The 23,712-nt window shown below is 41.1% G+C and overlaps 1 protein-coding gene across 1 annotated transcript in view; it reads left to right on the forward strand.

Moving 5' to 3' along the window:
* Positions 1-975: 975 nt before the first annotated feature.
* The window catches only part of AMFR (autocrine motility factor receptor), a 40,840-nt gene continuing 18,103 nt past the window's right edge, over positions 976-23,712 (forward strand). Inside the window, exons 1-8 of the mRNA XM_060000302.1 lie at positions 976-1,432; positions 8,742-8,834; positions 12,135-12,299; positions 13,660-13,812; positions 16,546-16,586; positions 16,752-16,884; positions 18,951-19,084; positions 19,930-20,040. Coding sequence (XP_059856285.1) covers positions 1,166-1,432; positions 8,742-8,834; positions 12,135-12,299; positions 13,660-13,812; positions 16,546-16,586; positions 16,752-16,884; positions 18,951-19,084; positions 19,930-20,040 — 1,097 coding nt within the window. The 5' untranslated portion in view covers positions 976-1,165. The remainder of the gene's footprint in view (positions 1,433-8,741; positions 8,835-12,134; positions 12,300-13,659; positions 13,813-16,545; positions 16,587-16,751; positions 16,885-18,950; positions 19,085-19,929; positions 20,041-23,712) is intronic.

The following is a 23,712-nucleotide window of genomic DNA, read 5'->3' on the forward strand; positions in this document are numbered from 1 at the left end:
TTCGAATAAATGGAATCACGCTATGTGGCATTTGTGTGGCTGCTGTCACTTAGCATGTTGTCAAGGTTTGTCCATGTTGCAGCATGTATCAGTACTTCATTCATTTTCATGCCTGAATACTATTCCATTGTAGGGGATAACTTAGGTATCCATTCATCGCTTGAGGGACATTAGGGTTGTTTCTACCTTTGGCTATTAAGAATAACGTTGCTATTGACATTTGTGTGCACATTTTGTGTGGTGGTGTGTTTTCATTTCTCTTGGTTATTTACCTAGGAGTGGAATTGCAAGGTCAAATGGTCACTCTTAGGTTTAAACTTTTTGAGGAGCTGACAGACCACTTTCCAAAATAGTTGCACCATTTTACATTCCTACCTGCTGTATGAGGGAACACATTTTTATTTCCTGCTTAATCAGATTCGTTTTAGACTCTGCTGGAGGTTAGGAGTAAACAGCAGAAACTATTTGCGAGGAATTTAAGACCGTTGGTTAATTTTCTTTCTATGGGGTCAGGGCCTCTATTATTCCCTAAGCACCATCTCCTCTTTCAGCCACCTAGGAAGCTCCTAGGCCCGCAGGGGGTGCTCCGGCGTAACCTGCTTAAGGGGGCGTTTAAGGAAGCAAGGGAAGGGACAAGTGGCCGGACGCCCGGTGGTGGGGGTCCCCGAGTCCCGCGGATCGGCCACGCGGCCAGGGCTCGACCGCTTGTCAGCGCCGTCGGGCCTGAGTGACGCTTGGGCTCGGCCCCGGTCGGGTGCCCCGTGCGTCCGCGGGCCAGACCGAGCTGGGGTTTCGGCGGAGAATAATGCTGGGTTCTGGGCCCCAGGGCCTGCGGCCGTGGCCTTCGTCAGCCAGGCGGCGGTGCGACCGATAGGGGCGGGGGACGGAGGCCGCGCCCCCGCGCCCGTCCCGCCCGCACCCTGCTGGGGGCGGCGGCCCGCCCCTAGCCAGCCAAGGCTCTTCCGCGCCGGCAGGGGCAGCAGCGGGAGCGGCGCGGGGCGGAGCGGCGCGAGCGGCCTGGAGCGGCCCGGCCCGGCCCGGCGAGGAGGCGGCGGCAGCGGCGACGGCAACGGCGACGCCAGAGCCCGTGGGCGCCGTTCGCGAGGCCGTCGTGGCCCGGCCGCAGCGCGGGGAGGCCTGGGGGCTGGAAGCCGCCGCTGCCGCCATGCCGCTGCTCTTCCTCGAGCGCTTCCCCTGGCCCAGCCTCCGCACCTACACGGGCCTCAGCGGCCTGGCCCTGCTCGGCACCATCGTCAGCGCCTACCGCGCTCTCAACCAGCCCGAGGCCAGGCCCGGGCCAGGGCCCGCCGAGGCGGAGCCGGTAACGGCTCCGGTGCAGCCAGACCCGGCCGCGCTCGTCCGGCCGAGCACCGGAGGACCCCGTGCCCGCGACGTGGCCCAGTACCTGCTCTCGGACAGCCTATTCGTGTGGGTGAGCGAGGCTGCCGGGCCCGCCGAGGAGGAGCGGAGAGGAGCCGGGCGGGGGATTGTGGGGACCGCCATGTCACCCATTATCTGTGGGGGGCGTGGCTGGGGCCGGGGTCCCCTCCCCCCGGGACCCCGGAGTGCGAGGCCCGGGGGGCGGGGCCCCGCCCGCGTGCGCGCCACTGAAGGACCCGGTGAGGGGTTGGGGTGGGGTGGCTTTGGGGTCGTGAGGAGGGGCGGGTCCCGAGGGCAGGGTCGCCTTTGAGGGCCTGAGGAAGGGACTTTGGGACCCGGTTGGGGAGGCGCAGGGGGCGGGGCGCGAGGGGACGCGGCCTGCCTGGGAGGGTCAGGGCCGGGGTGTAGTGGGGAGGTGCTGGGGTGGGTTGGGGGGAGAAGTAAACGATGGCGGAGCAGAGTTGGGGTTCTGAGGGACCACCGGGAAGGAAACAAGGAGCCCTCAAAGAGCGGCTTGACCTGGCTGGGACCGGCCAGTCAATTACCCCGGCTATTTTATTAAACTGTGGAGGGAAGTTGGAAGGCTTTTCGGACTCTGTCAGACCCGGAAATGTTAACAGGTTTCCCACGAAGAGAGGGAAGAGACAATTCGGATGTTGAGAATAGGAGAATTTTAGGCATCTGGGTGTGTTCGGACATTCCTGTTTGGAGAGGCCTTTTTTTTTTTTCTATTTATTATGTGATTGTCCTGTTTGGGTAGAACAAACACACAAACTGTGCTTCCTTTCCTGCTGCTTTTACCTGGTGATTCATGAAAGTTTCCTTTGATGTCTGAAGGCAGCCAAAACATTCGGAGTCAAGAGGTGTCTCTCCATTTGAACTCAGGATTTTTCCTTTTAGTGATCCATTTTAAAACACGGTTTCCAGTTTGTCTGCCAGTGTAAGATAAGCAGCATTTACAAGGCATAAATGCTGGTTTCACTTATTAGAACAGATAATTTCAGGCGGGTAGGTCAACAGTATTTTGGCTTAAGAGCTTGGCTTATACCTTAGCCTTTGAATGCCTCACGGAAACCCCACGGCGATCAGAAAAGTTGTTCCAGGACTGAAGTCTGTCCCTTGGATTTGCTGTGGTGTCTTGGGTCCAGAGTCTTGTCTTCTCCTGTAAATTCCCGTTTTGGGGTGAGAGCCGGCTGTAAGTGACTGGGATTAATATTCCAAGTATACAGAATGATACACAACTCATTTGTTATAATTAATCCCACTGTGCTTCATCAGGAAGCAGTGGGATTTATGAATTGTAGGTGTGGGTCAAGTCTCTTGGTCCTTCTGATGAAGAGGTGAGTAGAAGGCAGTGAAGGGTGAAGTTCCATTCCTCCACTGCTGTGTAAAGCTGAACCTTACAGTACAGAAGAAGGGAGAAGAGAAAGAACTCAGCCACACGTCTCTTGTTTAATTTCTATTACACATTTCTAATTTCTATTACAGATTTAAAAAATCTATTTTTGCATTTCAGTTGGCAGGTAAACTGATGTGGAGAGTGATTTTGCCAAATGTTGAGAATATAATGTAGTCTTTTATATATATATATATTTAAGTATATGATACAAATAAGCCTTTGAAATGGAACGGCTATAGTATTTAACAACTACTAGTATTGTTTAATGATCTCTCTACCCCTCCCCAGAGTTTCTTTTTACAAAACTCATGTTCAAATTCCAAGGTTAACATCTCTTCATAAAACATTACATAAAGCCTGTTGATTTTCTGTGAAAATTATTACTTTTAAGAAAATTTCCTTTTCTTCCCAGCTTTTTCAACAGAGGTCTTGCCTCATGCGAGTTTGTAATTTCTTCCTATCTGCTGATGATTTTTTTCCTTTCTCAGTTGATCTTGCTGTTTTTCTTCCATCTTTCCTTTGTAGTTTTCACACTTATCTTGGTCTTCCTTGGTTCCTCAGACCCTCCATGTATGCATTGTCAGTTTTCCTCATCACTCATTACTTAAGTTTCTGCTTTAGTAGGCTAGTGGGAGTCAAAATCTCAGATGCCTTCCTCTGAGGCCTGACAGATCGCATTATTAGGTGAGTATATGGCGGGGCCTTTGTCAGAATGGATCCTTTCTTGCCCTGCCCAAGGACACTCAGATTCAATTTTTTAAAAACCAAACAAAGGACTTCCCTAGTGACGCAGTGGATAAGACTCCTCGCTCCCAGTGCAGGGGGCCCGGGTTCGATCCCTGGTCGGGAAACTAGATCCCATATGTGTGCCACAACTAAGAGTTCACCTGCCACAACTAAGGAGCCCAACTAAGGCGCCCGCCTGCTGCAACAAGGACCCGGTGCAACCAAATAAATATTAAAAAATAAAAAAGGCAAGACGAAACAATCAATTGATCTTTCTGCCAGTTTGCAAATCCTGCTAGCTATTATTTTGCATATTGGAATCTCTAAAACTTATCTTTGTAGGGCACAGTTTAGATGAATATAGATACTGATATAATGTCTTCATTTTGATTAATGTCCTAGGTGATTTTAGGCATGTTAATGGTTGAGAAACTGATGAGGGAGAGGATGGGGTATGGGGTGAAGGTCAGATGTTGTAAACCTTGCCTGCTCTGTTAAGGAGTGTGAACATTATTTCATGGGCCAGAGGGTTTAAGTGGGAGTGAAGGGGAGGAGGGGCTGTCATGATGAGATGATCTTTTCAGGGGCAGACCTATAACTGCAGTGGGGAAGGTGGATTTATGTAGACAGGGAAGAGGCCAGGAGATGTAGTGACCTAAGACTCCAGTCCCCAAAGGAAGTTCTCCAGGTGGCCTTCTGGCACTGACATTGAGAACAGGTGTGAGGGGAGGTTCCCAGGGTTGTTGCACTAACAAATACCCAGGTTTGTCATGATTATTTGTTTCTTCATGTCTTTCTAGAACTTTCATTCCAGATTAGGTTTTATTTTGTTACTCATTTCTGGGGTAATTTTACATTGTTCAGATGTCACTTCCATTAAAGTACCTCCTGATCAGTTTCCATCATTGTTTTGAATTGTTCAGGTGTTTTTGGCTTTTCAACTTCAATTAATCTTACTCATTAGTTTCATTACTTTCTCCTGGTTATTTTTCAGTTCTGGTTTTTTCTTTTTCTTTTTTATGTATTTGCTTTTAAAACTGTAAGAGCTGGCCATGGTAAAATGGAGAAATAGACATATGAAACAAGTTTTAAGGTTCTGATGACTTAATTATATGCAAATGAAGTCGTTTAAGAAGTGTCAAGGGAAAAAGTCACCAAAAACGAAAATGGATAAAAGTGAACTGACCGTTGAGAGCAGGGATTGGCAAACCGTGTTGCCAATTTGGCCTATTAGCTAATAATGTTTTTTACATTTTTAAAGTTTTTTTTTTTTTCCGAAAGGAAGAATATGTGACTGAGAGCATGTGGCCTACAGAGTCTAAAAATATTTACTGTCTGATAGCCCATTAGAGAAAAAGTTTCTGACTCCTGCTTCAAAGAGCCCATCTTCACATAATTATACAACTTGAGAACTGAAAGTAATTTACTCGGTTTGAGTCTTTATGAGATGAATATTCCAAAGATGATTAGAGAAAAATGTTAGCTCCAGAAATGTTGGGGCAGCTGAAGAAAAAGACTAAACTTGTAAATAATAGGATATAAACCTAGATAAACAACTTAAAAATATAGGAAAAATCTTTATAGTGGGGGGGGAAGGAGATTGCTATTTGATTGCTCGCTAGATGTATGCTGCATGCTTTGTATACGTAATCTCATTTATTTCCCTAATGTTGTGCAAAGAGGAGCACAAGCATCAGTATAATAGGGGGGAGTTTGCATTACTGGCATTTTATACTTGTCACTGGGAGCCTACAGAAAAGTAACATTCCAGTTGTCCTTAAAGGAGGAGACTGATAAAAGGTGTGTTTGGGGGGGGAGGGGATAGTTAGTGCTGGTGTTAAGTAGAAGACTAAGAAATACCCAGATTGATCAAGTCGACACAGTTCACATCTACATATTATACAAATATATATGGTATGTATATATATTCTTTCTTTTTCATACACAGAAGGTAGCGTAGTAATCACATTTCTACACTTTGCTTTTTTTTCAGTGAGCAAGTTATCTTGAAGGTTCTGTATAATGCTAGTAAATGCAGAACTGCTGACTTAGTTTTCCTGGCTTCATTGTATTCTGTTGAATGGCTGTTTTACGGTTTATTGAACTAACCTCACTGATGGACATTTAATTGGTTTTCATTTTTCTGCTATTATAAACAGTGCTCCAGTGAACCCCTTGTACTTAGATTTACTTACATTTAAGTTTGGATTCTGCTCACAAAGAAAGATTAGTTAGCTGTGTACAGCAGAATGAGGTTAGTACTTTTACTGTGGTCTGCAAGGATAAAGTGAGGTGAGAAAGTTTGTCCCAATTCCGTTGGTTTAAATATGGACTGAAGTGTTGTTTCTGTAAGGATATCACTGATGACCTAGTGGGATCTGATTTGGAAATTTATTTTAATTTTTATTTTATAATGGAGTATAGTTGATTTACAGTGTTGTGTTAGTTTCATGTGTATGGCTAAGTGATTCAGTTATACATATACATATAGCCATTCTTTTTCAGATTCTTTTCCCATATAGGTTATTACAGAATATTGAGTAGAGTTCCCTGTGCTATACAATAGGTCCTTATTGATTATCTATTTTATATATAGTAACGTGTATATGGTAATCCTGGGATTTGCTTTTAAATGAGGAATGGTAATTATGTTTCTTTCTGTATCTGCAATTTTTCAAGCCTTTGTCAATTTTAAAATTGAGAATTTATTGGAATGATGATATTTGTGAAATTAAGACATTTTTCTGTAAGTAGAATAGAATAGTTAATAATTATTGAGATGTTTTTAAAAACACTTCATTCATGATCTTAAAATAATTTAGTTGCTTCCTATCCTGTATAGCTTTCACTTTCATAAAGTTCACAAAAGGTTATCTCTTTCCTTTTACATAAAATCCCTTTCTCATATCAGTTTACTTTCTCAATCTCTTTTTCCATTCTTAGCTGTGCTGATTTTTAAATCTTCCATTTATATTACAATAGGAAATGTTTATCTACTGGTGATGGAATTATGAGGGACTTCCACTTGTTTTTTTTTTTGGTAAATCAAAGATACAAAATTTTTATACCTCCTTTTTTTTTTTCTTGCGGTACGCGGGCCTCACTGTTGTGGCCTCTCCCGTTGCGGAGCACAGGCTCTGGATGCGCAGGCTCAGTGGCCATGGCTCACGGGCCCAGCTGATCTTCCTGGACCGGGGCACAAACCCGTGTCGCCTGCATCGGCAGGCGGACTCTCAACCACTGCGCTGCCAGGGAAGCCCTATACCTCATTTTTGAACTTAGAAAAACTTAAGAAAAGTTTTACCTGAGAAGTAATACTTTATTTCTTATTTTGTAACCCAAGGTGTATGAGAATGCTGTTTAAGGTAGAGAAATGATTAAGCAACCCTAAATTTGATTTCTCCTCTGTTGTTCTCACAGCAGCTGGCTTGGTCTGTTAGATGCTTACCAAGTTCTGTGTCTTGTAGATCCTAAAAGTTCTTTGAGTGCAGGGTCCAGATCACCCTCATTTCTCTTAATGTCCTACATGCCTTGAGCAAGTAGGTGCTAAATGTGTTGAATTTATTTCTTTACTTTGTAAGCCTACCTGCAAAAACAGGAAGAATTTTAAAAAACTGCTTTGTAATTAGGCTTGGAATGTTTGGCTGATTTTAAAAATCCTCTTCAGCTGGGGGATATGGCATGAAGGATCGGGGCTGTAGTTTTGTCTTATGACATTTTTTCTTAATTAACATGATTGGGGTTCCCATTAACTGGTTTAGAGCACAATGAAGATTAGCCTTTTAAACGTCTATTTCATCTCCTTAAAATTTAGTATTCTACACTATTTGTTGGAATGTTTTGAAGAGGGCTCCTCCACAGGGAGTCATGTTAGGGAGGTGGGATGTTTTGGATAACTAATTTGGGTTTTTTCCTGGCTATTTGAAGGATTTAATTACCAGAAGAGTTTCATTTTTCAGCACTATTTTTGTTTCAGTTCTTTGAAAATACATCACATACTTCCTTGCCCCATTAGACAGGCAGAATGTAACTAAACATAATTTAATGAATCAGGGCTACCATTCATTGTATGTAATGTGTCAGGGCTACCACAGGGCTGGATGGTGTGAAGCACTAAGGGGAACCTGAAGAGATCTTAGGGAGTTTGCTTTCTTATCTTACTCTCTTCCGTCACCTTCCTTTTATTTACTTATTCTTAAAATATCATTTGCTTCTTTTAAAAGTAGATGGAAGAATGACCTGGAAAGAGGAATATGGCCACCTTCCTGTAAACTTAGTGAATCAAAGATTGAAGCAGCCTTTACGTTGTTGGTGTTTGTTTTCATTTGCTCTTAATAAAAGTCCTCTTTACCGTCTTCATCAAGGTCCTTCTGGCTTTTTCAGGTTCTGTGGTTTTAGAAATCATTTGAACATCAGTAATGTGATGTGCCACACTAGCCTTTGAGTCAGGGGCGGCCCACGTTTTCATTTTGTAAGCATTACATTTGTTGTTTAGGTGTAAGGCGATCCCTCTCTTAATTACCAAGAAAGTTTTCCACTTGCTGGTGAAGAAGGCTTTGGATTGTCATTGCTGTTTCATGGTTGCCTTTCAGTTCTCAGCTCTTCCTGCTTTCTTGATTCCACTCCCCTCGAATGCCCCAGAACCTTTACTTTAAGGCCAACACCAACCACAGATATCTTTTGTCCCATTGCAATACATTTGAAAATGTGTATGTTTTTGATTCTCAGTTCTTCATGATCTTGTGAATTTTTTATGACCATCCACACTCTTCTCCACGTGTCCTATTTTTCTGACAGGGCAGGGCAGGATGTTTGGGTGCTGGACTTCACTGTTCACGATAACTGCATTTTCTGGAAAAGTTTTCTTCTAGGCTGTCAAAATCTTAATGTAGGAAATGATGTACCTAGGAGACACTTATGGTTTTTTAAGGTGCATACAGTACAAAGTTTACACACAATTCAGTTAAGACTGAAGGGGAAGATGGCCTTCTGGGGGGTACATGTTGGGACAGGGCTCTGTGAATTAACTGCTGAGTTGGTACCTTCCTCCCCACTCCTCATCCGTACCCTGCCACCCATAAAAATGTGCCCCTTCAAATATTACTTATCTTGTACTGGTAGAAAACTGGAAAGTCTCAGTTATTAGAAATGTTGGCTGAATTCCTAATATAAAATTTTTAGAGCTGCTTTTATTTTTCAACTGGAAATAAACTTCCTTTCTTTGGTTTGTGTACAGGTTCTAGTAAATACTGCTTGCTGTGTTTTGATGTTGGTGGCTAAGCTAATCCAGTGTATTGTGTTTGGCCCTCTTCGAGTGAGCGAAAGACAGGTAAGTCCAGATAGCAAGGATGCATTCTTGTGACCAGATTAAAGAAAAAAAATTTTGGTATAATTTCAAACTTACAGAAGAGTTGTACAAATAATATGAAGAACTCCTATATAGACTTCATCCGGATTCAGAGTTATTAACATTTTTCCCCATTTACTCTAACAGTTGCCTTTTATTTATATATACATATTTTTTGTGATCCTTTTGAGAGTAAACTGGGGACATCATACCCCTTTAACCTCAAGTGCTTTAATATGTGTTTCCTAAGAGCAAGGACATTTTCTTATGTAACCATAGCACAGTGATCAAAATCAGGAAATTCAGCATTGATGAAATACTTTATATAGCCCACAATCCATATTTAATGTATCCAAGTTGTCCCAATATTGTTCTTTATAGCTATTTCCTCATGAATTTTATGAAGTAGTTTTAAAAGAATCTCAGACTTGTTTTAGTTTGAGTAATTGTATATATCATTCTTTAGAATATGGGTTCTTTTCCAAAGGAATTTACCGAGAGATTTTGTGTTTTCCCTTTGGAAAAGTGTATTAAGATTCATCATTCTACAAGCAGCGTTCAGGTGAGATAGTCTGACATTTGAACATTACTCTCAGAATGCATGTATGAGCAGGAGGTGCTTTCATTAAAGAATTAATGTCACAAGCATACTGTACAGATTGGCAGTTCCCCAAGGATTTTAGTGGATGGAGTGTAGAATAGTGTGTTTTAAAGTAAGAATTTAGAACTGGCCTTTAAAACAATAACATAGAAACAGAACTATATTGTACTTTATCTTATCCCAGTGGTAAGACACAGGAACCTACTACATTAAAAGTACAACAGTGGCCTCACCCCTTACGTATCCTTTTCAACCCAAATCTCTTGTTATTAAATCAGCTGAGGTCCTAGTTTAGAGTTGAAATGCATTTACTGTGTGATTGAGCCCTTGGATGCTATTAAGGGCAGGACTCTTTGTTTTCCCAGAAATTTTTCATTAGTGAGTATTTAGTACTTTCTCCAAAATATCGACTCCAGAGGTCTCCCAGATGGGATCAGTAGAACGTAGAGGGTTTTTTGGTAGGATACAGAAGCTTTTTTTTTGATGCTTCTTTCGTTTTCAAGAAAAACTTTTGACTTGTGGGCCAGAAATTGGTCAGGCCAGGCAAGCAACCTAATTGCTGGTGGATTGATCTGGCACCAGTGGGCCTTACATACTGCTTTCTTTTTCCTAAAATGTTAAATATCAGTTCAAAATTTACAGAAAACATAACCTTGGAGTATTATAGAGATTTTTCAAATACCTGGAGGTAATCATAATGGGCACATTGTCACTCAACTCTACTTTCAGTTTTTTCAGTATAGATCACGTCTTTCATGTTGTTCAGTGATGGCAGTTTTTTGACCAGTGTCATCCAGTAGCATTTATTAAGTGCCGTTTTTTTTTTTTTTTTTTGGCGGTACGCGGGCCTCTCACTGTTGTGGCCTCTCCCGTTGTGGAGCACAGGCTCCGGACGCACAGGCTCAGCGGCCACGGCTCACGGGCCCAGCCGCTCCGCGGCACATGGGATCTTCCCGGACTGGGGCACGAACCCGTGTCTCCTGCATTGGCAGGTGGACTCTCAACCACTGCATCACCAGGGAAGCCCTTAAGCACCGTTTTGGGTTAGAATGCTACAGAATTGACATGGGTTTACTCTCTGGGTGCTTAAACTTGAAGAAATAGAGTAATGCTAGAGGCAAAGACATTGAGTACCTAAAATTGGACAAATATTCAACAGTTAAGTGGCAGTGTAGAACAAAGAATTTTTTAAATGCACTTAATGCCTACTATGGCACTTATCTAAGCACCGTACATATATTAACTTACTGAGTTACCCCAGCTATTTTATGAGATATACGCTGTTGTTATAAGACCCATCTTATAGATGGGGAAACCAAAGCCTGGGGATTGTAAGTAACTTGCCCAAAGCCACACAGCAGATAGATGGTGGAGTGAAGGTTCAGAACCAGGACACAAAATGTTCTAGGTTCACTTCATGCTTTCCTGCCCCAGATCTGGAAACAGACATTCACCAAGGATTCCTAGTTCATTTTGTTCTCTGAACAAAGGGTGTACAGTCAGAGTACAGTGTTTTAAAGTTCTCAAAATAACTCTTATCTTTAAATAGTCACATTATCAATATGTTCCACATGTAGGTTCAATTATTTCTGTTTTTATTCAATTTTGCTTTTCTTTCTAAGTTTTTGAATTTGTGAAACATTCACATGGTTCAAAACTATACATAAAAATATACTTAGGAGCCATATTTTCATCCTTATCCTCTGCACTCAGTTGCCACCACTCCCACAGATGGCTTGAGGTATCTTTTAATATCTGTTGGCTAGACGCCCCTCATTGCCCTTTTTTTCAGGATAGTAAAGATTTTTAAAACTGGACATCCTCAGTGTAAGAAAGAGTACAGTGAAGCAGATATACTTCTGTGGGAGTGTACATTTATATAACTTCTTTGGAAATCAGATGGATGTTACTTATTAGAAACCATAACAATATCCGTAAGCTTTGATTCTGTAATGCTGAAAAAATAGAAACTTGTACAAAGATAATCATTGTAACATTTTCTGAATGGTGAAAAAAACATTTCGGTGTCCATGTGTAACCACTAAAGTGGTCTTATTCAGACAGTATTCATTGGCACTGGTAAGGTTCTCACAATGTAAGTGAAATAAAAGTATACAAAATCAATGTTTTACATTTAGGAAGAAAAATGCATAAAAATGTTAAGGCATCATTTTTGTTTTAATTTTCTTTGTACTTTTTCATGCATTATTGATTATGGCTGGCAAATGAGCATATGTTATTTTTGAATCTGAAGGATGTTTGAAAAAAAAAATGGAAGAAGAATGTCCAGTCTTTTTCTTTTGTTTGTTTTAAAAATCTAGAGAGTAGAAGTATTAAAAATGATACTTGTAGCTCTCACCATTCTTTTTTATTTTGTGTTAGAAGTATATGTATTATTAATACATAAGGTACTAAACTAATATCACTCCCCTTTTAATGGCTAAAATTTCATAACTAAGGAAGTCAATCCTAAATCTATAGATTACTTTCTAGGTGGCTTCCCTTTATTCTTCAGAGGGCTCATTTTTTCTTTGCCTTCTATGGATATTTTCTTGTGGACAAGTGTTAGAAAGCTGAGAATAGACTATTTTCTCCTTAGAAGCCAGCTTTTGTTATGTTACCTTCTCCTTGAATGGGTTAGGTATAATGGTAATCACCTTTATAAATATTTTTCTTTTTAGCACCTCAAAGACAAGTTTTGGAATTTCATTTTCTACAAGTTCATTTTCATTTTTGGTGTGCTGAATGTCCAGACAGTGGAAGAAGTGGTCATGTGGTGCCTCTGGTTTGCTGGACTGGTATTTCTGCATCTGATGGTTCAGCTCTGCAAGGACCGGTTTGAATATGTAAGTTTTTAGCCAAGCTCTTTTCCTGCTTAGGCACACATTTGCCAGGTCTGAATTGTGTAATGTGAATGAGCCGTGACACACATGTGCAGGATAGCTCTCCCAGGGAAGGCTCCTGGATCAGGTACCTCCTACCTGTTTCTTGAGGAACTTTCTGCAGCAGCCAAGGAATGCAGGAGCAGTGTCCCCTAGGGAGGTTTCCTTCCCCTCCCCAGTAGTGTTGCATTACAGCCCCCGTGAGGTCAAATCACCTACACAAACTGTTTTGATCACAGTGCAAGGAAACTTTAATATATAAACTGAAAAAAAGCTGGTCTCTTCCAGATGTTTTCTGTTCTAATCTCCTTCCATTCTCCCCCTTCTTACTCTGGTTCTTGGAGCCCTTCTTTCTGACTAGCTTGCATTGTTTCCACCCTGGGCCAGGGCTGAATTAGCTCTCTTGGCTTCCTTGGTCCCTGGAGAAGTGAACCTTTTCTGTCTGGGTACAAGATCTGCCTTTTGGCTTCAGAGTTGTGTGGGTGAATCTTCATTTGTTAGTAGTCCCGAACTAATCTCGTGGATCCCCAGTAAATGGACGCCTACAATCCTGCCCCTCCATTAAACCCACTCCACAACCCTGCTTGCCCCTTTCTTTACCCAGTCCTCATGGACCATGGTGGTCCTTGCACGTCTGTGTGAGTTAATCTAAGTTCCAAAGCCTTCAGCTGTTTCATAATTCAGCCCCCATCCCAGGCCATGGACAAGCGCTTCTGACCTCCCCGACTGGTTTGGTATCTACACCTTCCTGCTCAGGAGTCACAGCTCCAGGCCTTCCTTGCCAAGCTGTATACTGTTAACATAGCATTATGGTAGTAGTCAGTCTGCACCTGGATTACGCTTCAGTTGTCCTAGCCGTGAACGGGCTAGGAATGTCCTCCCAAGTGACTTTGAGGGATTAGGGCTAGAACAAAATTGTGAAAGAACACAACAGAATGTGGTGCTGCCCTGTTGAAGTTGAGTCCTGTTGAAGCCAGAAGAGAGAATTACATTCCTTTGGCAAATTGTTTCTAGAGGTTTATAATCCCACTGGTAGGAGGATCCTTGAGAATTTGAGATGCAAACATAATGTATATTCCATAAATTAAATGATAAAGATCTCAAAATATCAGCTCATACTCATATTTAGGTTGGTTGGAGAATTTTGACCATCTGGTAATGGGATACTTTTCGGCTTCCATTTGGCTGTGCGGCTACGCACAGACCTCCAAGCAAAGACACCAAGGTTAACCTTGAGTTTAATTAACACTGCCATGCTTAGTCAGGTTTAATTAACACTGCCATGCTGAAGAGTGAGCTTCCTTCTCCTGTTTTGCATTTTTAGCTTTCCTTTTCTCCCACCACACCGATGAGTAGCCATGGTCGAGTTCTGTCTCTACTGATTGCTATGCTGCTTTCCTGCTGTGGATTAGCAGTTGTCTGTTGTGTCACAGGCTACACCCATGGGATGCACACATTGGCTTTCATGGCTGCAGAGGTAAGATGCAGAGACGGGCTTTTGCTCTGATTATGTTCCTATGTGTTTTCAAGGAAGCTAGAGGATTATTGACAGATTATTTTCACCCACGGTGGATATCTGGTCTTCATTTTAACAAGCATTTTTTGAGTTCCTTCGTTTGGGGTTGGGTATTGGTACTGATTGCTTTTACATATGTTATTTCACGTAATCCTTGCTACAACATAATAAAAAGTACAGTTGACCCTTGAACAACGTGAGTTTGAACTTTGTGGGTCCACTTATACATGGATATTTTTCAGTAGTAAATTCTACAGTACTACATGGTCCCTGGTTGGTTGAATCCACAGATGCAAAGGAACTGGATATGGAGGCCTGACTATAAATCATATGGGGATGAACTCCCATATTGCCCAAGGGTCAACTGTAATTATTTTTGCCGACATTTATATAGTGCTTACTATATGCTGGGGATTGTTCTAAATACCTTACATATATTGACTCATTTTATTATTCCTGTTTATTAATGGGGAAACGGGCATGGAGGGTGAAGTGAATTGCTTAAAGTTCCAAAGTGGCAAAAGTAGCACAATCCAAGTTCTGTGACTTCCAAGTGGGAAGAGTTTTCTCCTTAAGATATTGTAAACAATGATTGGTAACAATTAGTAAGGAAATATCCTGTAATTGGTTATTTCAGATAGGCCATAAATTAAGATTTTATAGAATAATACAATATATATGCAAACTGTATTCATTGTTTTGAAAGAATAATCTGAGATATTCATGTATATTTTAAAATTTACTTTTAAACCCTTTCTGAAAATACTAATTTCTGTTCAATAGAAATCAAATTTTTTTGTATGTTCTTTATATTCAGTGGCTATATTTGCTTTTTTCCTCAGGCCAAAGGCAAAGTACTTTTATCTTGTCCATAATTGCTATTATTAATGGAAAAAATGAAATAATAGATATCTAATATCAATATCAGTAGATAGCTAATATCAAAATACTGAGTTTGAACTACTAATTGGGAATTGTTAGAATAGGGTTAAAATTTATTTTGCTTAATAGCATTCATTTCAGAGTATAATATAGTAGTGTAAGAAAAATAAGGAAAGAACATTTAAGTACGTAATAAAAACATTTGCAATCCTAGTTGAATACTTTCTGTATGTGAAAGGTATACACATGTAAAAAAATATGTTTAAAATTTTATTTACTCTGACGTTAATTAGTTTGCTTTAGATATATTTTACTATAAATCACCATTTGAATGATACTGGGTTTTCCTTTTTTGTTTCTCTAACTTTTAATTAGTATTAGGCCAAAGTTTGAAAAAAGGTATACCTAAAATTAAAGACATTTGAAATAGGTCTGTTGGATCATAGGGCATATTTTAATTTTAGCTCATCAATTTTTTTAAGATAATTTATGTTACAGATTTGATATTTTGAACTAAATCATATTTTTATGTTTATAGTGTTTCTCTTCTATGTAAAATATTTTCCATTTGTAAACGGGAGTTTCCTGATCTCAAACATAAAGAATGTTAACAGTTTTATTCTGCTAGATTAAGAAGAAATTTTTCTTAGTATCAGTTTCTTTAATACAGAATACTATGAGGGTCTTATTTTGTTATTGATTTCCTTCATCTGTTTTCTTCTGCGTGGGTGAAGGGGGTGCAGAAAGCATTATATAGAGAGCAGGGATTCATATCAAGGATAGTAGTACCTAAGCTGTACCTTGGGTATAGGGTCACCAAGTATTCAGACACCCTCTTAGGATAATCAGTTATGGTGACTTAATGCAGTATAAAATATAAGTGATTGTCAAACTCAGTGACCTCAAGATTGTAGAAGGCATGCCCAGGAGATGGACAGGTGTAATTGGTTGCCACCTATTAACAGGAAAATGCTCAATATAAGTTGTTTCTAGGTCATGAAAATATTCCATGGAAATTTGAAGCACATGAAATAAAATGGTCGGTAACTTGCTTTTTTTTTTCTTTCAGTTTTAATGAGATATAATTGACATACAGCACTGTATAAGTTTAAGGTGTACAGCGTAATGACTTGACTTACATTTGTTGTGAAATGATTACCATGATAAGTATCATCGCATATTCATACCCCCAAAAATGTTTTTTACCCTGTGATGGAAACTCTCAGGATTTACTCTCTTCACAACTTTGAATTATACCATACAGCACGGTTAACTAGAGTCATCATGTTGTACATTACATCCCCAGGACTTATTTATCTTATAACTGGTACCTTGTGACTACCCTCCTTCAAGTCCCCGACCTCCAACCTGATGTTCTTTTTTTTTAAAGAAGATGTTGGGAGTAGGAGTTTATTAATTTATTTATTTATTTTTGCTGTGTTGGGTCTTCATTTCTGTGCGAGGGCTTTCTCTACTTGTGGCAAGCAGGGGCCACTCTTCATCACGGTGCGCGGGCCTCTCACTATCGCGGCCTCTCATGTTGCGGAGTACAGGCTCTAGACACTCAGGCTCAGTAGTTGTGGCTCACAGGCCTAGTTGCTCCGCGGCACGTGGGATCCTCCCAGACCAGGGCTTGAACCCGTGTCCCCTGCATTAGCAGGCAGACTCTCAACCACTGTGCCACCAGGGAAGCCCCCCAACCTGATTTTTAATTGAACTGAGAACTTTTATCACTTTGTAAAAGTAAATTTGGTCTGAGCAATCCTAAATTTTACTAAAAAGAAAAAAAATCTCTCTTTTTTTTTTACATAGTCTCTTCTTGTGACAGTGAGGACTGCTCATGTGATTTTACGGTGAGTAGACATTTGGGAGGGTGGTGATGGAGGTCTACTCATACAGTTGATTTTAAGATACAGCATATAAAAAATTTATAAAAATGTGACTGTAGTATATCATGTTTAAAACAAATTCAATTGTAACAGTAAATCGTTAACATGATTCTTCTCTATTCACTGCAGATATGTAATTCACCTCTGGGACCTCAACCACGAAGGAACGTGGGAAGGAAAGGGAACGTATGTCTATTACACAGATTTTGTCATGGAGCTCACTCTGTTGTCCCTGGACCTCATGCATCATATTCACATGTTGGTAAGTTTCCCAGAGGGAGCTCTAACAGACAGCCAAGTTTTTTAGAATCAGGAACCCTGTTTAGTACAGCGTTTAACAGGTGAAACATTTGTGGATGACCCACTTAAAGACTGTAAAAACAATGCAGCTGTTTCCCTCCCTTTTTTTCCCTTTTTTTTTTTTTTTTTTCTGGCCAACAGGTATAAAGCAGTGTGGAATGAGTTTGGTGCCCAGCTCAGGAGGTATTTGCTGTGTAGGAGACGTAGGTGACTCTGCTGACCAAGTCAGTAGATAATGCTTTTAGCATGAAATTAAGGGAATTCCTCTCCTCATAGTTTCTGTGGCTTCTGATATTTAATAGTTACTTTGTAGGTGGTAAAGGGAATTCCCACAGTGTTAGCTACTTCATGGATTCATAAATTGTCTATCTTTGTAATTAAAAACAAAGTCTTTATTCTTAATTCCTCCTACTTCATTGTTTACATTTTACTTTGGTGTGCAAGAAATCACCATGCTGAAAACCTGCTTCATTGGTTTAGCACTTCAGTGATCTGTGAATGGCGAGAATCAACATATTTGGTGGGCAATTTATTTAAATTGTAAGCCTATCAAAGTAGAATTTAAAAATTTTGGGGTTAAACGTAGAGCATTTCTATAAGTCTACTTTTTGAAAGTAACTTTCAGGGCTTCCCTGGTGGCGCAGTGGTTGAGAGTCCGCCTGCTGATGCAGGGAACACGGGTTCGTGCCCCGGTGTGGGAAGATCCCACATACCGCGGAGCAGCTGCGCCCGTGAGCCATGGCCGTTGGGCCTGCGCCTCCGGAGCCTGTGCTCCGCAACGGGAGAGGCCGCAACAGTGAGAGGCCCGTATTCCGCAAAAAAATAAAAAATTAAAAAAAATTAAAATAAAAGTAACTTTCAAAACATACTTTAAAAAAAAAAAGGCCCCCCCCCAAACAAATATCCAGAGATAACTGTTGACATTTTGTTGTGTTTACTGCTTCTTTATATATTCAAATCCATACATTCATCAATGGAGATTGTGTATTGGGCATATAGTTTTGGCTTTTTGTAGCTAGTATATTATGTACATCTTCCTATGCTAGCAACAATTCTTTTTTTTTTTTTTGCGGTACGCGGGCCTCTCACTGTTGTGGCCTCTCCCCTTGCGGAGCACAGGCTCTGGACGCGCAGGCTCAGCGGCCATGGCTCACGGGCCCAGCCGCTCCACGGCATGTGGGATCTTCCCAGACCGGGGCACAAACCCATGTCCCCTGCATTGGCAGGCGGACTCTCAACCACTGCGCCACCAGGGAAGCGCTAGCAACAAAATTCTTCTAAATCATTTTAATACCTTTAAGATAAAACTTCCACGGCATAGAGGTGCGATGATTTAATTGGAATATACCATACAGCACTGTTAAAACTATAGTCATCATGTTGTACGTCTATCCCCACTATGTATTTATCTTATAACTGGAAGTTTGTACCTTTTGACCACCTTCCTCCTATTCCCCCACCCCCAGCCATTGAACAGCCTGCTCCCATAATAGAATATTTAGATTGTATTGTTGTTTGCTACTTCACATCTTTGCATACCTTTTTTTGTCACATATTTTTTTAAAGTACTTTTATCCTTTTTTACTTAAATATTATTTTCCCATGTAATTAATCTTCAAAATGTTATATATAAAATATAATAATAGGATATAATTATATTTTATAATAAATATAATGAGTATATAATGTTACATTATATGAGTTTACAGTATAATTATTCCCCTACTGGGCATTGTGTCCATTTCCTAATTTTCTGTTTTATAATTGCATGGAGGGGCATCATTTTCATAAAACTTTAAAATTTCTGATTAGTTCCTCAGGAAAGATTGCTGTTGATGGAATGACTAGGCCAAAGAGCTTGTACATTGTTCAGGGTAGTGAGAGAAATATGCGCATTTGCTTTCTGAATGACTGCTCCAGTTCACCTTCGCCCACAATTCAGAGCTTCTGTTGCATACCTCACTCTCAGCAGTAGCAAGTTCACATTCACTTTTATTGTATATTTTATTCTCTTTCCCTCTTGTTAAGTTATTTGGCAACATCTGGTTATCCATGGCCAGCTTGGTCATCTTTATGCAGCTGCGTTACCTGTTTCATGAGGTACAACGTCGAATCCGCCGGCACAAGAACTATTTGCGAGTGGTTGGAAACATGGAAGCCAGGTAAGTAAGCACAAGTTGACGTCGCTCATGTTGACTCATTTGAGATCTTTAATAATAATAGATCCCAGATTATACGAGAACCTGCTTTTGTAAACTGTTAACGGAATGGTGAAGAGTATAGGCTCTGGAGTCAGACTGCCTGGGTTTGAAGCCCCACTTAGTTGCCGTGTGATTTTGGGCAATTTACTTACCTCCCTGTGCCTCAGTTGCTTAAGTCTAGGGATGAGAGCAGAACCTTCTTCCTGGAACTGTTGGGAGGATTCAATGGGATAATGAAAGTAATATTACTTAGAACAGTACTGGGTACATAGTACGTGCTCAGTAAAGATTAGGTTCTTTTATTACATCATTATTTTTATCATCATTATTATTAAATGGATGTTTCCTTTGGCTTCTGCCCTTTTTCTTCCTTACGCATGCGTGCTCGCACACACATACTCTCTCTCATACTCTTAACCTCAGTGGAGGAGGTACTCACTTGCCATCCTGAGGCTAAACCAAGCCTGAAAGTGTGAGATCAATGGGTATCCTTTTTGTGTCCAAGGGAACAGTTTGGCTCTCTGAGGGGCCTTAACTCCTCTGATTTATCCAGAAATGTTCGCTTAAGTCATCACTAACAGGAGCCATTGTTAAGACAGAGTCAGTTTCCGTGTATAGATTTCTTGCTCTTTGGTGGGCTATGAAGAGAATGCAGGTGTAGTGTTTTTCGTGGGTGGAGAATTTTTACTGAACACGATTCCTCTGTAACTGTGCTGTTAAAGGTGAAGTCTATGAAGTAAGTGGTGCTCGGTATTTGTGCGTGGAATTGATGGAGATCCCTGCTAGTTGCACTTTGTTTTTTGCAGGTTTGCGGTTGCAACTCCAGAGGAGCTGGCTGTCAATAACGATGACTGTGCCATCTGCTGGGACTCCATGCAGGCTGCGAGGAAGCTGCCCTGTGGACATCTTTTCCACAAGTAGGAGCTTTGCAAAGGGTCACATGGGACTGGTGTTCTGTCCAGGGGCATGTGGGTGCTTTTTGTGCTGGGGCGTAAGACCAGCCTTAGCCAAGGAGTGGGGACGTTCCCTCAGACTGGCCGTGGTGCTGGTACTGAGTGGGATGGGGAGCCTGGGTGTGTCTTCCTTATTCCTCAGCCTCTTCCCTACACGGCAGGACTGTTCCCCACTCATAGGTTGCCATCTTAGTTTCTGGGTGTGTTAGCTATCTTCATATTCCTTCTCCATTTAAGTTCTGAGATATAGCAAATACGCCTGTAAGACTTAAAGGGGTGGGGGGATCCTTGCTTTCTAACAGCTTATTCCCTATTCTTACCCTGGTGAGAATATATATCTTTGCATTTTGCACATGCCCTAAGGCAACATAAAAAAACACCAGGGAAGTGTGCTGAGAAGGGGATCAGATGAGAAGCACTAAGCAGTCCAGAACTGTGACTGTGTTATCAGGAATTAGAAAATGGGATCTTCTGCAAACCTTCATGACTGGACTAGATCTGTGTGTGGTACAGGCTGTTCTGTTCTCACAGAGTCCTGTTGTCTCTGTTGCAGTCCTCACTGCCTTATATTATTCATTTTTAGAGATCTCACAGGAACTGTGTCTGTCTAACCTAGATCATTCTGTTTATAGATTGGATGTTTTTGGTGTTGATGGACTTTGAGGTATCTTTTGGCCTTTTGTATCTGTGGTCAATTTTGCATATTGAGAAAGTTATAATCTTTACATCTTTAATCTTCCTTTCCTTATTTTGTATTCCCAAATAGTTTTTCTTCTCCTTTTTAATATTACAAGGACTTTGGAGCTGGAGTATCAGTAACTCAACACATTTCTTTCTTTCTTTCTTTCTTTTTTAATGTGCTGGGTGCTGTGTTGGGTTCTGGGGAATTAAATTAAAATGACAGATGTGGTCTTTGATTTCAGGAAGCTTTCAGCCTAATGGAGGAGACTGACATGAATTAACCACACGCGTTGATGAGCATGTAATGATGAATTGAGATAAGTGCTCTAAAGAAAAGGAACGTGGTCCTTGAGAGCTTGTAACAAAGGAACCTGACTCCCACATGGAGAAAGTGACTTGATGATGAGTAGGAGTTAAGTCAGCAGAAGAAGGGATCAGGTGGAAGAGCAGTTGAGACAGAGGGAACATGTCTGTAGCAGGAGGGAGTGTGGCGTATCCAAGGAATTAAAGAGAACCCATGTGGCTGGAGCTCAGAATGTCAGAGGAGGAGTGGTGTTTGCTGAGGCAGGAGAAGCAGGCATGAGCGACCCTGCAAGGGCTTGAGGGCCACTTGACGGGGTTAAAGTTGGGGCTCGGAGTCAGGGATGCATTTTGAAAAGATCAGGGGGACTAGTTAGTAAGGGCTGCAGTGGTTCGGGTATGTGCTGAGAGGAGTGTGGATTGGTGTGGTGGAAGTGGAGCTGGAGGAGGGTGGACAGACGTGAGAAGGATTAGGAAGCACGTGGTGCTAGATTGGCTGTGAGAAAACGAGGAATATGAGGCGTTGGGGATTCTCCTAGTTTTGCAGCTGTGCGATTGGATGGGTAGTGGTGCTGATTGATGAGGTTGGAAGACCAGAGAATTCACACACATTTCTGAAAAAACTTTCAGGTAGTTCCTAAGGAGCTTGGGGACAGTTTGAAGACTAACTCAAAAGAGAGTGTATTTCACCCCAGAAGAAATGTTTTTAATCACATGATTAGATTAATTTTAGGATTTAATGTTTTTGGTTGAGGCAAAATTCACATGACAATTAACCATCTTAAAGTATACAATTCAGTGGCATTTCGTGCAGTCACAGTGTGGTGCAGGCCTCCGCTCTTCTCTAGTTTCGAAACCTTTTCATCACTCCAGAGTAGTACCTCATGGTCGTTAAAGTAAGTCACTACCCACTCCTCCCTCCCCGTGTTACCTGGCAGTCACTAATCTGCTTTCTGTCTCTGTGGATTTGCCTCTTCTGGACAGTTCATTTGAAGGAAATCATATAATATGTGACTTTTTTGTGACTGGCTTCTTTTACTGAGCATAGAGTTTTCAAAGTCATCCAAGTTGTAGCATGTATCAGTACTTCATTTCTTTTTATGGCTGAATTTAAATTTTTTAAAATAATAAACAATTTGTTTATCCATTCTTCCATTGATGGACATTTGGGTTATTTCCACTTTTTAGCTATTGCAAATAATGCTGCTATAAACATTTGTGAACGGGTATCCGTTTGAGTACCTGATTTTCTTTTAGGTATATACTTAGGAGTGGAATTGCTGAGTCACAGGGTAATTCTATGTTTAACTTCTTGAAGAACCACCAGACTTAGCCACAGCAGCTGCACCATTTTATATCCCATCAACAATGTACGAAGGTTCCAATTTCTTCACATCCTCACCAATATGTATTTCTGTTTTTCTTATTATAGCCAACCTAGTTGGTAGGAAGTGGTGTTTCATTATGGTGGGTTTTTTATTTATTTTTTTTAATTAATTAATTTATTTTTGGCTGCGTTGGGTCTTCGTTGCTGCGCGTGGGCTTTCTGTAGTTACGGCGATTGGGAGCTTCTCTTCGTTGTGGTGCGTGGGCTTCTCATTGCGGTGGCTTCTCTTGTGGAGCACGGGCTCTAGACGCGCAAGCGTCGGTAGTTGTGGCTCACGGGCTTTGTTGCTCCGCGGTATGTGGGATCTTCCTGGACCAGGGCTCGAACCTGTGTCCCTTGCATTGGCAGGTGGATTCTTAACTACTGTGCCACCAGGGAAGCCCTATGGTGGGTTTTTTAAAATGATAATTCTCAAATGTTATGCTTTCATTGTGGTAAAAAAATACATACATAACGTAAAATACATAACATAAAATTTAGCTTTTAACCATTTTTTTAAACCATTTTAAAGTGTGCAGTTCAGTGGCGTTAAGTACATTCACATTGTTGTACAACCTTCACCACCATCCATTTCCAGAACTTTTTCATCTTCTGAAACTGAAACTCTGTACCCATATAACACTAACTCCTCAATCTCCCCTTCTCCCCAGCCCTTGGCAGCTACATTCTATTTTCTGTCTCTATGAATTTGACTGCTCTCACACAGTAGCACATCGTACAATATTTGTCCTTTTATGTCTGGCTGTTTCACCTAGTATGATGTCTTCAAGGTCCATCCATGTTGTAGCATGTGTCAGAATTTCATTCCTTTCTAAAGCTGAAAACTATTCCATTGTGTGTATATATCACATTTTGTTTATCCATTCCTCTGTTGATGGACACTTGGGTGGTTTCTATCTTATGGCTATCGTGAATAATACTGCTGCGAACGTGGGTGTACAAATTTCTTTTCAAGACCCTGCTTTCAATTCTTTTGGGTATATACCCAGAGGTGGAATTGCTGGATCATATGGTAATTCTATGTTTAATTTTTTGAGGAACCATCATACGGTTTTCCATAGCGAGTACACCATTTTACATTTTACACTAGATAATAGCCATCCTGAGGTGTAAAATGGTCTCTCATTGTGGTTTTGATTTGCATTTCTTTAATGACCAATAATGCTGATCATTTTTTCACATGCTTTTTGACCATTTGTGTATCATCTTTGGAGAATATTTATTCAAGCCAAATTATCCTATTTTAATTGGGTTGTCTTTCTGTTGAT

Source organism: Delphinus delphis, chromosome 20, assembly GCF_949987515.2.
Source record: "Delphinus delphis chromosome 20, mDelDel1.2, whole genome shotgun sequence".
Taxonomy (NCBI): Eukaryota; Metazoa; Chordata; class Mammalia; order Artiodactyla; family Delphinidae; genus Delphinus; species Delphinus delphis.